Source organism: Branchiostoma belcheri, unplaced genomic scaffold (genome assembly GCF_001625305.1).
Source record: "Branchiostoma belcheri isolate BF01 breed outbred unplaced genomic scaffold, Haploidv18h27 scaffold173, whole genome shotgun sequence".
Classification (NCBI taxonomy): domain Eukaryota; kingdom Metazoa; phylum Chordata; class Leptocardii; order Amphioxiformes; family Branchiostomatidae; genus Branchiostoma; species Branchiostoma belcheri.
In genome coordinates, this window is record NW_017803191.1 from 477,931 (window position 1) to 495,955 (window position 18,025).

The following is an 18,025-nucleotide window of genomic DNA, read 5'->3' on the forward strand; positions in this document are numbered from 1 at the left end:
ATACAAACCACTCCTGCAAATCATCCCATGGTGCAATGTGTGTACACTGAAGTAAATGTGCTGGACTCCTCACTTTACAGTTCTGTAAATGAGGTACACTTAGAAGTTAGAGATGTTTACTGGGAATAGTTGGAACCTTGGTTGGAATGAGGATGAGGAGGGTAGCAAATATGTGAGCCTTTGGAACAGGCGTGAACTCATATAAACTACCCAAAGTACAAAATTGTCTGATTCCATGATTGTTTACCTATAGGTAAACAATCATGGAATCAGACAATTTTGTACTTTGGGTAGTTTATATGAGTTCACGCCTGTTCCAAAGGCTCACATATTTGCTACCCTCCTCATCCTCATTCCAACCAAGGTTCCAACTATTCCCAGTAAACATCTCTAACTTCTAAGTGTACCTCATTTACAGAACTGTAAAGTGAGGAGTCCAGTACATTTACTTCAGTGTACACACATTGCACCATGGGATGATTTGCAGGAGTGGTTTGTATTGACAGTGAATACCTGAGTGTAAACATTTAGGGAGGTTAGGCCAGGCCCCTCACAATGCAGTGACCCACAGCCTGCATCCTGTTGTATTGTATGGTATGTGGCAGTGAGTAACTACCAAACTAAAGTATGTTCAGTGGAAGTGGGCAGTGTCTGGTTTCAGGTATCCAGTCTCCTCCAAAGGGAAATATCTGACTCAAAGTAATGCTTTTAAGTTACTTATGATTGTCTGAGTAGTCTGAAATTCTCCCATGAGTGCCATTGTGCCAATTTGAAAGTGAATTACTGTTCAGTAGAGGTGGGAGTCAGAGTGGGTGGTGTCAGGTGTGCACTCTTCTCAGGTGTTTCAGAAAGGAAAATCTGACTCAAACTAATGCTTTTCTTACTATGAATCATTAAGATTGTGTGAATAAGCATGATTTTGGAAGGTGTACAATTAGTCTAGGCGATCGGTGCAAAATATGGGTAGAATTGCTCAGTTTGTGATAAAAGCATGAGACTTGGCATGTTGAAGTATGAGTACCTAATTAACATTTTCAGGGGTGGAGCCATTGCAAAAAGTGTGTTACTTAGCAATGGTTGCTAGGCAACTTGTTTTTCCAACAAAACAGTATTATTACCTTCTAATTGTGCCTAAAAACCAAATATATTATGCCAAAATGAGGTGTATTGCTGTATCTGACATCACTTTGTATGTTTAAGTTAGTCTTAAGCCATCTTAAAACAAACCTCACCATAAAAGGCTGGTTTTGGGGGGAATTATAAGTCGAAAAGTGTATAAATCAGATTTCATAGGCTGCATATTTTCTCGTTACCTATGGGGCCTTGAAAAGCATATTTGATTGATAGAGCTGAACATTCTCTGAATGGTAAACTTTAAATTTCAAAAATCCATCAGTTCTATCAGGAGATATAAGTGTTTGAAGAATAACACATCCACAGACTTAAATCAGTAGATTGGTTGCTATGGCCGTTGCTAGGGACGGCTTAATTTTGGGCTGTGTCTGCACATTTTGGCTTTTGTGCCACTATATTACGGTCCAACGGCATGAAATTTGGCATGAGGATAGCTTGGTTTTGTGCGCAATAATTGTGAATTTTATGTTTTAGATTCATGCCTGAAAATTTTTATGATTTAGCTTATTTTGGGTAAAAATAAGCAAAAATGTATATCATTGGCTTCTGTACAACTATATGACGGCCAAATAACCCAAGTTTCTGTATGGGGATAGCTTGGCACTATGCACTAAGTTTCATGTTTTCGATGCAGACTTGAAAAATTCCATTATTTAGCTTTTTTCGTAAAAAATAACCAAAAATGTGTATAATTGGCTTCTGACCCACTGTATTATAGTCTTGTCAATTGAAATTGGGCATAGATGGGCAGGGGGATAGCTTCGGGGCACTTTTATTAGGTACAGGCATTCAGAATCCTATTATTTAGCTTATTTTAGATAAAATAGCCAAAATGGATTTTTCTAAATTAGTTTGTGCAACTTTATTACGACCCAATGACCAAATAGTTGGCATGGGGATAGCACGGATTGTTGAAACAAACCAAGATTCAATTACATCTTTATCAAGGTTAGCATTTAACAAGATCTCGAAGTCAACCCATACAACCATATATCAAGATTTACATCAAAATATGTCAAGATATCAGCTTGGGCATTTTCTCTGAATGCATTAGGACATCTGCTAATGAATGTTTTCCCCAAGTCCTAGATAGAGTAGCATCCACAACACTATCAGATTAGAGCAAATTACAGAAGTGCACATTCACAGTGTTTGCTCGTGAAGGACTCATATTCAGTATTAATAATTTATTCTTATCTAATCTAATGTAATCTAAATCTTATCTAAGTACAAACATGTATTTTCTTAACATGTCATTAAATGTTTTCAAACTTCATCATCAAAAGTTGACCACTCTCATACGACAACTAGCGATGAAGCGTCGTGAGTTTGAGCACGTGAAAGAGTGTATGATGTTAGGTATGACCCCCCGCCTCGTACATATCTATTTTTATTTAATTTTTACTAAGCACTGTGATTTATGTAAGCTCTATCAGACTTTTGAAGTAAATTAATCAACTTAGTAGTGAAAGCATTTTCAAATTCATGAATTTGACTTTCGACAGCAATGGAGTATTCTACATCGTACGTGTAAGATTGAATATGTCACCTGCTGATGGTAAATTTGTCACGCATGAGCCAGAAATGTACATTTCTGGGCAGAAATAACAAAAAAATTCCATTTTGTATTCAGAACAACGAAGTAATCAGCATCCAATGCTTGGCTGCCGTGGCAGTTATTAAATTACATGTCTGTACCGAATCTCGGCAAAATTTCTTTAACTGTTGTGTAACAGGAGCCAAAAATCTACATTTTTAGTTAAAAATAGCTCCAAATGCCACAAAACTGGAGACAAAATGAGATTCCTCCATGCATACATTAAGATACTTCACTCAAAATGGTCAGGAAATAGACATTTCCCCACAAGTCTCCCTCTATTGCCATTTATGAAACCATTTAAAAGTACTATCTCCTGCGTTGCTAGGGGGGTATATTTTCCCTAGTAACGGTTACCATAGAAACATAATATAGATTTCCAAGGCCCTTTAAATTAATAATTTTCCTCCATTAGGAGTTTTCTTCAAGTTTTCCATATGGTGTGCACTCCATTTTGCTAGGAAAGCAGCCAAGTGCCTCCTTAGCAACGGCCCTAGCAACGGTTTTCCCCACAGAAGGCCTTTAAGGATAGAACTTTTAGACACTCATATTTCCGGATAGAATAGACGGATTTTTATGATTTAAAGCTTGAAATGTAGGAAATGATACAAAAAGTCAGATGAATGCATGCAGCAGGCTCAAATATGTAATCTGAATATTTTACAGGTTTTGAAAAGTAAACATTCTATTTTTTTACCAATTTTTACCAAAAATTCGAATTTCGAAATCATAACTTCTTGTAGAAGTGACATATTGAAACAAAATTAACATTTTTGTAATCCTTGGTTCCTGTTTTATCAGTCTATAAAGTTATACTGAAAAATATCCATATTTGATTATTTGCCACTCCCCTTTGCATTATAAGTGCAAAAGGAAGCGGTTCATATGAGGTCAAAGTTCAAGGTCAGATAGCAAGGTCAAAGCTACCAATGTGCAACGGCTATCATATCAAAAAATATTCCACAGACACCCTTCTTTTCAAAAACCATGATGAGAATGTGCCACCTCAGGTGGTACCGATATCTCCTCTGGCCCATGGACTACAAGTACAACGTGTTGTGAGTACGCCAAACGCGTTCTTACCAACAACCTTACAGCGCTTCTATAAAGTTTTTGTAAAAATCCTCTTGTAAGAGAGAAATATTGCGTCATTTTTATATGCAGACACCAGGCATCTCTTACCTGCATTTCTGTACACACAAACAACGCAAAAGCTGGCAGAAAAATAAAATTTTAGCATCTATTCCCGTGCAGACCACAGCCCAAGCCGTCCCTAGCAACGGCCATAGCAACCAATCTACTGATTTAAGTCTGTGGATGTGTTATTCTTCAAACACTTATATCTCCTGATAGAACTGATGGATTTTTGAAATTTAAAGTTTACCATTCAGAGAATGTTCAGCTCTATCAATCAAATATATATTTCAAGGCCCCATAGGTAACGGGAAGATATACATGATTATAAAATTTAATTTCTACACTTTTCTATCAAAAATTCCAAAAATTATCAGCTTTTCGATGCACATTGTGCTTTACAACGGCTCAAAATTTATTTTGATATAAAAAGTGATGTCAGATACAGTAATACACCTCATTTTTTTCACATTATAATTGGATTTCAGGAACAATTAGCAGGTACTAGCTTCCTAATACATCGTTTTCTTGGAAAAGCATGTTGCCTAGCAACCGTTGCTAGGCAAAGGACAGTTCGCGATGGCTCCACCCCTGAAATTGTTTCTAGTGTCGTGTAGAACATTTGTGCCAAGTTTCATGCTTTTATCACCATTTGAGCAATTTTCGCACCGATCGCCTAGGCTAAATTGACTTTCCACATTGATCAGACTCCTGTGCCCTTAGGTAAGACCCAGGGTTGGCTGGTACAGGAAGTCAGTCAGTCTGAAGGGATCAGAACTATGGCATATTTTCTCCCCTGTCTCCCCTACACCTGGCTGATGACTTCTCCAGATCATTGTTCAGACTTGGTGTAGTTTAATGGGTCTGTAAGGGTTTTCTAGAGACACTGAATCAATAGTGGAAACAGGCATGTATTTTTAAATGTAGTTATCCTCGTGATCTGAGAAGTGTTCGTTGCCAAAGTAAAGTTTTTCATAATCAATATCGGCACTGTTTTTATCATGACCTCTTGCTAAAGGCTTACTGTAAAATGCCCAAGACCTAAGGTCAAGTCCTAACCACATACCAATGGCAAGATAACAATCCATCCACAGCTGGAGTTACTAGTATGCTATTCATCCACAACAAAATAAAACAAAACAAAACCACAAACATGACCATGCTTGCAACCAAAAAGCAATGATAACCTCCCTGGGGAAGGTTAATAATTGAGCAATATCCTGATCTGATACTGAGCACACACTCTACATTAGGAAAACCAGATGGTGTCCCACATTTGAGTCTTCACAGAGTTCTCATGGCAGTAGCTTTGGGCAGTTTTAATTCCCAGAAAATTGCCTCTAAGTGAAGTAATATGTTCCCAGGATGTCTGGCTTTTCTCACATCTGTTGGCAATTCATCTCCTTCTACTCTCAATGAAGTTAAATCCAATTGTTAATGAAACATAATGATTGTATAACCTAACAAAAATAGTTCATTTTAAAGGTTCTTCAATAACACAGCCTCATGCTGGCAGTCTTAAATTCTTAATTGTGGATCTGATCAACTACAATGAAATTTGAAATTCAAGGCTCTTTCTGATGATTCCAAACTGGATTGCATCAAGCTTGAGGACTTGGTCCATAGGCTCTACCCTACAGGGGGTATTAAGATTTGGGACTTGACCTTGGTGAAATCAGGTACAGAATGGTGTACACTGCGTAACTCTGAAGGAACCACTTTGACTTTTCAGACACAGCTGCCTGCATTTTTTCTTCTTATAATTGTGACTATGATTTATCAAGCACAGGTGAGCATGGTTAGGGGGCACCCACACTGTAGGACAGAAAAGGAATAAAACAATGGGAGTGAGAAATGAACAAGTCAGCAATACTCTTATTAATTCCTGGAAGAATGGGTTGTAAGCTGCATGTAATACCTGGGTTACGCTTAATTAGGAACGTCTGAGTGGTGACAGGTTTGCTACATGACAAATTTGTCATCATCCTCAGGGCACAGTTTTTGTTTTTGTTGGTGCAAAAATGAAAGAGGATCCTGGATGTACTGAACAGTGTTTTGACTAGGCTAGTAGTTGGGGCCAAAAACTGCTTTGAAAGCAAATTGCTGGTCAATGAACAGATGACACATTTTTGAAGTGGAGCTTAGACACTGAACAGATGAACTTACACATTGAGGGTGAACATTATAAATCTGTTCTGGTATACCTTTCAGCAGACCACATATAAAAGGCTCAATACACCAATGAATTTTACTTTTGTTACTCAACGACAAAAGGAGAAAAAAGGGAATGCTTTAAATTCGTCCTGCCCTGCCCAGTTTATAGAATAAATCCTTTTGTTGTGTTGATTTCAATAAAGACATAAGAAAAACAGCATTCAGAAGCAAACTTCAAAGAAAATTTTGCATTCAGTCCTCATAATACACTGCACCAAGTCACCTCCTGTGTTTACAAATATGACAAATGCATGGCTTCCACAAAACACTATTTAACAGCAATGTAAAAACAGATCAACTGAAAACACATTTTTGAAGATGAATAAATAAATTCACATTTCTAGAAGCCCATTTACCTTTCATCAATGTCCCCATAATTTAACCCCAGCCTTTTTCATTAAGTCTAGGATCGAGAACTGATAGGTTATTTTTAGTCAGAGCAATTTCTTTAGGATGCACACACAACAGGTTTTAAAATAGTTTACTATATATACACAGTATACTATAGAACTCACCTCACAAGTCTGTGACCCCACTTGTGGGTCTGTGCTCTCTCTCCTTCTTGCAGTGATACATCCACTTGATGATTCTGGCATTTCTCTCGATCACAGACGGCCCTTCAGGGATGCGGTCCATGTCTCCCTCCTCACCGTCCGGCCGGTCAGCGGAGTCCCGATCCTCACTGACCGATATGCTCACAGAGTTCGAGTCACTGAAAAACTGGCTGTTCGTGAACAGAGTGTCCTGTGCCCGTTTCAGTGGTGAGGAGACTCCCTTGTCAAACCCTAGGGTGTTGAAAAACTTGTCAATGTCTGCTTGTGTTTGTGGGAACCTGTGTCCCACATCTGACTTGGATCGTCGAAGGCTGCCACTTTTCTGGGAGGACCCTGAGAAACTGCGTGTCCGAAGCCTTTCTCTACAACTCTCCTGCTGTTTGTGCTTTTTTGTCGGGTTCAGTTTGAAGCTTCTCAGCAGAGGGAATCCCACGTGCTTCAAAGAGTTCTGGGTGTTAGAAAGAAGCTCCTCTGCTGTACAAGTCTGTAAGAATTCACTGCTTTTTGCCTCCTCTGCATCTGAAGAATCCTGTGTCTCTGTGCTTGACCTCTTGGCCTGGGAGCTGTCAGAAGTGTCAATTATGGTATTGCTGTTTTGGTCAACTTGCTGCGAATGTTTCAATAAGTCTGGCATGGAGCATGATGTCTCACTTTTGCTGGGGCTCGGTCGCTTCATGTCAGGTACCGAGGTAGATACCTCGTTCTTCGTCAGAATCGAGATGGGTTTTGGTGGCACTTCGGGCTTACTTTCCGACTTTTTCGCAGGGGGCCACGATGCGTTTGGCTTGTTCTTGACCTTCGGCTTGGCATGCGGATTTTTGGTGGTTGCAGGTTCTTGTTTCTGCACCCGTACTTTCACACTCTTCACATACTTTCCCTTTGTTTCTTCCAGCAGCTCCCGTGCAGACTTCCCCTGACGGGACTCCTTCTTGTTATTGCTGAGGGCCTGCTCGCGGAAAAAGTCAGGCCCACGGTTGAGAATCTTGAGTGGAGACTTGCTCAGAGAGAATGGAACAGTCAGGGCAGCCATGCTGTTTCCTCTGCGTCCCACAGGTTCAAATGTTGAACATTTTAACGGTAACCGTCGTGCGAGTGTTTACAAAGCCATCTCCGGCACAAGGGCTAAGTCCACTCCTGCCTGGCCCGTCTAACTGCTGCACATGGAAGGAACAAATAAAAGTCAATAAACACGCGGTCATTGTTTGGGCATGGCATTATACATAATAAATGAGTGGGTTGGACCACTCACACATGGGGAGAGAGTCATCAGAAATTTTTGATCCAAGTTATTCTACCCCTTACATTTTCCTTACATTTGGAACGCCGTATACTTAAGTGCAGTAATTTGTCTTGTTCTTTCGTATTTACTCATTTCCTGTCTTTCTTTTTGTTGTTGTGTTGTCCCAAGCTTGAGGAATTCTTCCCCCACACCCCCACTCAGGTTGCATTCTCACCATGGCAAAATGAATACGATATCCCACCTATTGACTGCTACAATCTGATTGGCTTACCTGACCCAAACAATAGCACAATGCAAGTTTACCGTTATGTCGTTGAAAACCTGTGAAGTGACACCTATGAAAGGCCGGCAATGCCACGGCTCGTTCCCATGCAAAAAAGGCACAAACAATGGCAGCAGACACACACAAAGGCCTGTGAATTAGCAACTACACGACAAGCAATTAGCACCTGTATGTTGATTTGATAATCCAGTGTCAACCGAATTAGCACTGCATATCAATACCATCAAGCCAAACACAAATTACTAGTAGATACAATGGAGTATTATGGACAGAAAGTAGGATTATAAAATTGTTATCATAGTCATGAGAACTGCTATCCACCTGTTTTAGCATCTGTTAGTATACGATATATTACAAAGCTCAGACCTTTTATAATTTCCTTGCTGTTTTTTCAACAGCATCATTCCAGTAGTGCCTGTTCAAATTACACATGAACCATTCAGCAAGAAAAGACCTCAAACAGTGAGGAATCTCAACATTTCAATTACTAGGGAATCCCAACCATGCAACCTGTTTTTCTCGAGATAAAAAAATGTAATCAATGCTTACACAAAAAGAAAGCAGTAAATGTGAACAAATGGAAGAATAATCTCTAGATTTTGCTATAAGAGTAAAAAAGACACCTATATTACATTTACATGAGCAGCCATTTCCCCTAGACTATTTTTAGCCTCTCCTAGGAATTCAAAGTCATTTCAAGGTTCACAAAGTAACAGACAAATCATAGTTATTGTCTGAGCCTTTCTGACAATAAGTACATCTCTCTAAGCCTCTGTGTAACCAACAATCTGTCATTGTTCCATTTGCAACAAAATTACAGGTTACGAAAGAGTCGGTCTAAACAAAGACACACACTGTGCAATCAGACTAACGGACGAACAGAGGGTTGAAAGAGCAGACAACTGCTCCCCTCTTTTAAGGCTACAGATGATTCATAAACAGATCTAAACTATCATTATATCACATAAAAGGGGACGCTTCTTGTCTGTCACACATTTTTGGGGGGTGACAGCAGGAAACAAAAACCATAAGCTGAAGAGACAAACTATGAAAAGACAGCCGGCTTTCGCACTGTCAAAACTTGGTATTCAAAGGCTAAGCTCACCCCATTCAAAGTATTTGAACATGCATCATCCTAACATAACAATGGACACTCTCATTGTTGTGTATCTATATTATCTGTGAGTATGACTATGGTACCAATAACAGCTCATAATGTTTCCAATCCATCCAAGTTGGCCACCAGTTTTTCATTGTCTAATCTTTTAAATGGAATGCGATCTCAAGTCTTACACTGGACAAATAGAACCTTACACCGAGTAATCAAACCCCAAACAAACTAGTAAACTGACAGGCCTGTTATCTGAGAGTTGGCTACCTCCAACCGATGACAGAACACACCTGAGAGTCTTGTTTCACCTGTCTGGTTAGGTAGAACCTACCTGGTAGCCGCAGGATATCATTATTTTTACAGGAACCTGTCATAGGTGAATCATGCTTGACCATCGGGATACTTCCTTAGCCGTATTGTCTACACACATTCCAGTGGGGATTTCTGAGGTAGAAAGTGGTCTGACGTCAGAGTGATAAACATGACAAAGGGCTGTCTGCATGGTGGAGGATACTGTAAATCACTTAATGTTTGCGGTAGCAAAAGTTCGCGGTCTCAGAAAAATGGACATATTTGCAGAACTATACGTTCGCTGTGGCGGAAGGTGCAGCAAAAAGAAAGTTGACGAATCATTTGTTCATGGTAATGATAACTTAAGAACTGACCACGAAAAACGGGACTATAAAAGTACCGCAAAAAGATTGTGATTTACAGTACCAGGGGGGTGCAGCTGGTCAAGCGTGGCAGACTTGGTTGGCTGGACTCAGGCCTCTTCCATAGGGGTGTCCAGGGTAGAGTTCCACTTCAGAAATGTGAGCTTCACTCAGCAACCCCAACTATGTTTAGTCATACCAAGCCTTGGTTTCTCTAATTACAAAATCCTGTGTCACCTAGCAGAATTAGGCTAAATACGACTAGCTTGTCGATTTTCTTTCCTGTTCAACTTCTAGACTGGACACTGTTTTATGGTCTTGTTATGAGGACAAACTTTGCTTTACCCATACACTAAATCATAATAAAAGTCCTTGACTCTGGCAGTTTTCTTTCGGAAGAATGAGACAATCTTAAGTTGTACTCTGACAAACGTAACTGTAGTCTAAATGATTCCAATTGTTTACAAGAACTCATACTGCCTGGGGGATACGGGCGTGTGTCTTTTTGGATGTTACCCCACCTGGCATGTATTATTATTGATTACCTGTGTAATTAACAGGAAACCTGACAGGTGAGGGGTCTGCTTCAGGGGTTCTGTTTACCTGATTACACTGATATAGAGCTTAGACATTCTTGGCACAAAAGGTGTGTTGAGGCACCACAAAATGCCTACCAACAACTCTTGCCATACATATCTTACTTGAGCAAGTGCTGCACTTACAGTAATACTATCTCATTTTGTTACAGAATTCCCATGGGGATGAAATCATACAATAAACTAAGCGGCTAAACTTGACATGACAAGGTCATTTTCTGGCATTAGCCCATCTCAAACTTGTATCAACAGAACACAGATCTTTCACACTGCACATGCCAGGGTCTATAAAACGTGTATAGGTCCTACTAACAATATACAGTCTGTACTGCAACGTGGCCCATGAAAATCAGGACCATATGTTCAGAAATCTAGGATTGGACCAGGATTTACTGTGATAGTTCAGCCAAGTTCAATGTTGACATTAGTCCTACCCCCTCAGGGTACTTTATCACTTCCTACTACTCCCTTCCTGGGTGCACAATCAAGTACAGATGTTTGGTCAGCGTCATTTCAGGAGTCATGCATACAGGACACAGTTAATTACACTTCACTTCCAGGTCTCCAACCTTTGGTGTCATTTCCTGTTAGCTACTAGTATAAGGTTGAAAATGAATGTCCTAACTTGTAAAGTTATATCCATAGTTAGATTCTGCACTGTTCTAACATATGGTGGTACAACTGCAATAACATTAGTAACCTACTCCTACATGTCTGGGTCAGAATTTGATCCATGTGTAGAACGTGGGGGAGAGGTTATAGATCTGAAAGTGAAAGACGCATGGGGTAATGGAAATGCTGGTAACAAGCAAATGTTTCTTTTGGTAAGCCTTTTCCCTAAGATGTCATTTTCCCAATTTCCATATAGTGTATGATATACAGTTGGTTTTCAGGCATCAACGTCATGATGAGCCTAACAGAAAACATTCTTTGTGACTATGACTAGTATCAGGAAGAACACATTAAAAAATGTTGTCTCTGGTACATCCAGGTAATGTCACTGAGTGTTGCAATCATGAAATTCAGCCAAAAAGTAAGCCACATCCTTTGTCATGGGAAATACCTTTGAAAGCTGGGCCTTGGCTTCCTAGCATAATGTACACTACAGTACAGTACAGGACAACAGGATATGATATAGCCCTAGGGAAGTTTTTTTTTTTTTCAAGAAACAAGCAGGATATGGAGAGCTGATCACTATCAAATCCGTGTTTTGTCAACTAGTCAAAAATTCAAGAAATGTGTCAAACTTTCTTTTATCATATTTTTCTTGCAACTTTTCCGACTTGAACACAGCACACCATGTGCAAAAGGAGGGGGTACAGCCTGCTGTGCCTTAGGGCTTCTGATGGGGGCTCATCTGGCCAAAAGTTTCCATTTCATGCTTGCTTGCATTTGTTCCCTCTGCAAATTTGGGCAAAGGCATTAAAGTATGGCAGGGGGATTGCTAAAAACATTTCTTTAATTCCCCTGTGATGTATCTATCACATTATTCATTTTACACGTCGCAGTAATGACAACGATAATGTTTTACACACCAAAAGACATTATGATACATCTAACATCAAATTAAATTTTAGTATGTGCCTGACCACCTTACTGATTTGAAGACCACTGCAACTGTATTGCATAGCAACATGGGTTGGTCCTTGAAAATTTCCACCAAAAAAAGCCATTGAGGTATGTTAATCTCAAGAGGCAGCTTTCGCTTTCCTGAATTCACAAGGGTACAGTTCTCCATTTTTGGAGAGGCACCCTGTTTGATGTATTGTTCTTGGATGAGATCAGAGTTTTTTTCAAAAGGACCACGGTTAGCACAAATGGCACTGATTAATCACACTGCAACATTATCATAATACAAAACATAGCGGGGTTCTTAAGAGTGCTGGCAGTTTAGGACCTCCTGGTAATAACAAATAACGTCCTGAACAGATATAAATCGGTGTTTTCTCACACTGTAGCATTTCTAGTAAACTTAAGACACATGACAAGTAGGACACAAGCAGTTTTGCGATCTAAAAGCCCCCCCCGCCAACAACCTAACCCAGGTTACAAAACCAGAAAGACGACTTTTCTGACGCACTCCTGTATATCAGCAAACACACAATCTGTTCGTCCGCTAGTTGAAAAAAAAAGAAAATAGTTAAAAAACCTCCTGTCTCTCTTGTCTAGTTTTCACTCTTTTTTGATTTTGTTATACCCCAATTAAAAACGGGTTATTTTTGACAGTGCAACACCACATTAAGTCTCACCACAGCTACAGATATTCTACGTTATTGAATGACTATGAAATACGTTGCGGACATCTGATCTACTGGCCGAGTTTTGCCGCTCAGCAGTTACAGTGTTTGTACACACCGGCCTCCCAACCCACTTGTGTATCGTGTCACTTTGGCGATTTGTTACAGACCTGTTTAACGCCATATGACGACGCTGATATACTGATTGGATGACCTACCCCCTAGTACACAATTATGGGTAATATCCAGACAAATAATGACGTACTCACCAAAAAATATTAGGGACTTTTTTTCTGCCGAACGACACACACGTCCTGACTCCACTGTGCGAGAACAGCTAATGTCTGAGTACGCCGGGAACGAGAGGTGTGTTCGGATCACTGACCCTCTCATACAGGAATGATTTACAGTAAAGGTTCTTTATAAATCATCATACAGACAAAATTTTAGACCAACTAACAAAACTTCTTCCAAAATATCAGAAATTATTTATTTTTAAGCATCAAATATTTTGTTTTGTAAGCGTTGTCTTGCTTTAGTGATGTACGTAAATCTTTATTTTCTTAAAAGAAGGCAGCCAGTTAAAAATCGTTCCTCCTAATAATGTTCCCGAGAGGAAATATTTCCCAGAATGCCCTCTGTTCCGCCTCTTTCGCTGTCCGCCATCTTTGGGAAGCACATGTAAGTTTTCGTGCTGAAAGTTTTCCCTTTATGTGGGTTCATCCGCCCAAGTTGATCCAAGTTAACCCAGTAAAAATGGTCTGCTAAATCTCAAGACAACACTGTTGTGATATTTTGCACCGCTTAAGATAAAAAGCGACAATAAATGGACAAAAATCGTCATGCTCTGAAAGATGTGGGGAGGGGGGCACGACATCGACACGAACCTTTTTTCCACGTATAAAACTATTAAAAAGAGGTGGATACAAATTGGGGGTTTTGCATGCTTAGAGTTGTCTCCAATTTTGGTTGCTGTGTAGAAGCTTCTTTTTTATTGCAGCCTTAGCCCTAGCACTAGTGAGTAGTAGGAGACTGTAGTAAAGATTTGTACATGGTCCTGTTCCACATGAGTTTTATGCTTGTATAATAGTATTTATGTATGGGGAATAATTATGCCTGGCCTGAAATTATGAACTGGATGAAGTTTCTTGAAAGCTGACAATCGAATCTGCTTCATATCAGAGTTATGTATAGTCAAGGACAGAAGTATCCAATGGAGTCTTGAAGTACCCAAGATCACTTTTGCCATCTGTGCTTTGACCTGACTTACTGTTGATGATAATAATTTTGTGTTTATCTATTTTCGTTTGTGCAAACAGTGAGCTGTAGAAGCCCATAGAGAACCGACAGCCATCATGCAGAACGACGCAGGTGAAGTTGTGGATCTGTACATCCCTCGCAAGTGGTGAGTCATAGCTTATCAAAACTATAGCCCAGAAAGCTGGATATTAAGAATTAAGATATTCAATACAATTAGATACTTAATTGAATTTTTAACATGTTCTGGGGACTTAATATAATTTCAACTAAAGAAACCATATGTGAAACAGGCAATATCAGAAACAATGTGTCTAATTATAAGGTCAACCTAGTCATGCTAGCTGCCCTGAAATGGAGTTGCCTACTGATGAGTACTTCCTATGTGTATTTCTCAGTCATTAGTGAGCTGGCATTACTGGATTGAGTTGCAGTAGATCATTCAGTATTGCCATTTTGATGCCAAACAATTGTCCTGCACAGGATCATGCATGTCTAAACTGTTATTCATTGGATGTTATTATATCATCCCACAGCTCATCAACCAACCGCATCATCGGTGCCAAGGATCATGCTTCCATCCAGATCAACTTTGCTGAGGTGGGTGGGATGAAACTGTTACTTAGTGTTAGTCTTGAAGTAGTGTCATGTTCTGTCAAACACGTGTGGCACAGTCAAACATAAATGTAAAAACAATTTTAGGGTTCTGAATGTCTGTGGCATTGCAGAGGTCTTGGAATGATGCTGTTTAGGTGTTCCAATGAAAATTGCAGTGCAATTCAGTCCCAAATGACACAGGTTCCTTTCCTCATTTTACAGGTTGACCCGACCACAGGCCGCATGACTGGACAGTACAAGACGTACGCCATCTGTGGCTACATCAGGCAAATGGTAATGTATTTCCACACTATGTTGTAATGTAGCATTCTTGTCTTTCATTCGAGTGTTTCTGGCATCCACCATTTGATAGATTATACATTGGTTTACTTGTACATTGTGAAGACTATCATCCGTTTGATCTGACTTTGTTACAGGGAGAATCTGATGATTGCCTGAAGCGCCTGGCGGTAAAGGATAAAATCATTGACCCGTAAGTTCATATTCACTAGTAGTCCTGTGTATTCTAAGGGTAACTGTTACAAACATTGGTTGCACTTAAATATAGAAATATGGATTTAAACAGTAAGGCAGATGTGCTTCATAGGCCAGATGACTAGTAAGTATATGTTTCTTTTCATAGGGTTCCTTTTCCTATGGAGTATCATTGCACTGACAATGGACAGCTGTAAGGAATTTACAAAGCTTGTACAACTCCACAGTTCATGAGCAATGCTGTACAGAAGTGAGATTTTATCTTTTAATATGTGTTGTGTTGATTTTTTTTGCAGAAAAATGGATGCCTAGTGAGTCCAGATGCTGTCCAAACCACAAGACCTGCCAGGAAACTCTTTTGGACAATAAAAAGTCCATTTGAAGTCATCTGTTTGTTTTTCTTTTATAATTGTGTTGATGGTACTGTCTCTGTAAGACTCATATAAAACCATTCTTTATTCCCAGTGAAATACTAAATAGGGGGCTGGGCTTTTTCTGTAATAACAAAGAAAGTCACTAGCCTGAGCTTTTTTCTCAAGACCTGACCACATACCAAACATCTTAACAATGCATCCATGGCTTTGGCCTGCTGGCATTTTTTATGCAATACTTTCAATTTTCAAATAATTTGATGTCTTACGTCGATGAAGGTTAGACATCCAGGTAATACGATATGCCAAAAAGCAGTTACTCAAGCAACTGGATATGATTTTGAAAACATCAGACGTTTCAGCTAGTATCCACTAGCTTTCGTCATTGACTGAGAGACCAGAGGGGAAATGCAGGTTTATAAGCACAACCTATTGATTGATATGCAAATAAAGTAACAAATTTTTGGAAGTCGAAAAAGGAACAAAAGTCAGACAATTCAAGACAAGATAATGCAAATTAGTAAGAAAGCTCCTGTTATACAGAACAGGAGCTTAAGTGTTAACTTCAAATCTCACTCAACCCTCAGACGAAGACTGGTACACCCTAAGGACCGACCTCACAAAGGTACCAAGGCAAATGTTATTTACAGACTCAAATGTGAGGAGCCCAATTGTAACAACACCTACATCGGAGAGACAAGTCGACCGCTCAAAGTAAGATACAAAGAACATTGCCGACCTAGTGCCAACGGCTACTCCTCAGCTATTTTCCACCACCTACAACACAACCAGGGTCACTCTTTCAAACTCGAGTCCACGGATATCTTAGACCGTGAAACACGCTGGTGGGAACGGGGTGTTAAAGAGGCAATATATGAAAGAATGTACAACCCCACCCTCAACAGAGAAGGGGGGGCTACGAGTCGATCTTTCCGGCACTTGGGATTTGGCACTCCCAGCCCCGAGGACAGACAACACTTAAGCTCCTGTCCTGTATAACAGGAGCTTTCTGACTAATTTGCATTATCTTGTCTTGCTTTTGTTCCTTTTTAAGACCGAAGAGACAAATAACATAAATTTGGATACATGAACATTGTAAATTACATGTATTCATTACAAGTAGCTTTCTTGGTTGTTATCAAACACCCAATTAGCTATACTAACAGGCCAGAATATGAAAATAGGAAATTACCCCAGCAGAATTGACTATTCCATCATGAGACTTCAAGACTTGTGAGCATGTAATATATGTGGATTGCTATACTTCCCTCCCGCATGTACCTTGGGTCATGAATGACACTGGCTCAAACTTTTCTGCAGTATAATGTTCAACAATTTCTTTGAGGTTGATAAATGTAAGGCATATATGGTATAGTGCAGCAGGTCAAGACATAGAAATACTGGATGCTTTTTCAAAACAATATGAAGCTGTGCATACAGGCATGTAAATCGGTATTTTTGAAACGAGACAAAGGCGACCCCTAGCAGGAAGAGAATGATCTGCAGTTGAAAGAACTTTCGGGACTTGCACTGATCTGAGATAAAGTTACGTGCAGTGACCAAATCTATTTTGCGTAGACGCCCAAGTGGCGTGTAGAGAAACTACAATCTTAGTCAAAAGTACGTGGAGACCAATATTCGTGTCGCGTGAATTCCGATATTGTTTAGTCATATTTTAACAGCTGAGATTGCGTCAGTAACTGAATATGAAATAGTGGTTTATACGGGTACCCAATAGTGCAAAACATCCTTTGTTACCCTGAATACGCAACTACGTTTGATGACCCCTGCCAGAACAGGGCATTGAGAAATGATGTGTGTCTACTGGCCCACGTAAGTTCCTTTATTGATAAGCAATCTGAGCCCTTAGAACAATACCCGGGTCCCATGTGTCCCAACATGGCGTCTCCTAATGGCTGTCGTTGCGACTGGCAACGCCCTCTGACCCGTATACAAAAGACAACTGAAAAGGGGGAACAACTGTGCGCTGTAGCAGTTCTCCAGACTTCAAGAGCCACTCGTTCTCGTACTTGTTTCTCGCCACTCTTCTGTGGACTGCATCCTGTAACCACGAGTCTCGCCAGCCTGTCCTTTATTTCCGTACCGAATATGGAGACGAGGATGTCATCGTACGAGAAGGAAGCGCAGTGGAGACAGCGACAAGACGGGTCTGGACCGGAGGTACGTCGGAGCGCCGTGTTGTCGCGGAGATCTCACCCTTCCACCAGGCAGTCTTCTACAGCCTCCACATACAGCGACTTCTCCACCGTGTCCGCCAGCTCCCGGCACACGGCTAAGGACGACGCGGGGTCCAGGTACCAGAAGACCCGCGGGTCGGAGCTGAGCGGGCCGCGGCCTGAGGAGGGCTCGCGGCAGGGCAGTAGCACCTTGTCCCGACGAGAGCTCATGGACCAGTCGACGAGGCAACAGTTCCAGGACAGCTACTACAAGGCTCTGGCCTTGCGGTCTGCCAAGCTGCCTCATCGGTACAACTCGACCAACTACGCTCAACAGTGGTGATACCGACATGGTAGCCTTATGCTAAAGTCACA

The 18,025-nt window shown here is 40.4% G+C and overlaps 2 protein-coding genes across 2 annotated transcripts in view; one reads left to right on the top strand and one right to left on the bottom strand.

Annotated features, from left to right (window-relative positions):
• LOC109466990 (protein FAM110B-like) overlaps window positions 1–13,133 on the bottom strand; it is a 19,631-nt gene extending 6,498 nt beyond the window's left edge. Inside the window, exons 1-2 of the mRNA XM_019764875.1 lie at window positions 13,023–13,133; window positions 6,595–7,787 (exon numbers count right to left, since the gene is read on the bottom strand). Coding sequence (XP_019620434.1) covers window positions 6,596–7,663 — 1,068 coding nt within the window. The 5' untranslated portion in view covers window positions 7,664–7,787; window positions 13,023–13,133 and the 3' untranslated portion in view covers window position 6,595. The remainder of the gene's footprint in view (window positions 1–6,594; window positions 7,788–13,022) is intronic.
• A 213-nt stretch (window positions 13,134–13,346) lies between these two features.
• Window positions 13,347–15,489, top strand: LOC109466980 (40S ribosomal protein S21). The gene is made up of 6 exons (XM_019764866.1): window positions 13,347–13,434; window positions 14,073–14,158; window positions 14,547–14,610; window positions 14,830–14,901; window positions 15,045–15,100; window positions 15,399–15,489. Exons 2-6 carry the CDS (start codon window positions 14,109–14,111, stop codon window positions 15,412–15,414), a joined length of 258 nt encoding a protein of 85 aa, XP_019620425.1. The 5' UTR covers window positions 13,347–13,434; window positions 14,073–14,108; the 3' UTR covers window positions 15,415–15,489.
• The last annotated feature ends 2,536 nt before the right edge of the window (window positions 15,490–18,025 follow it).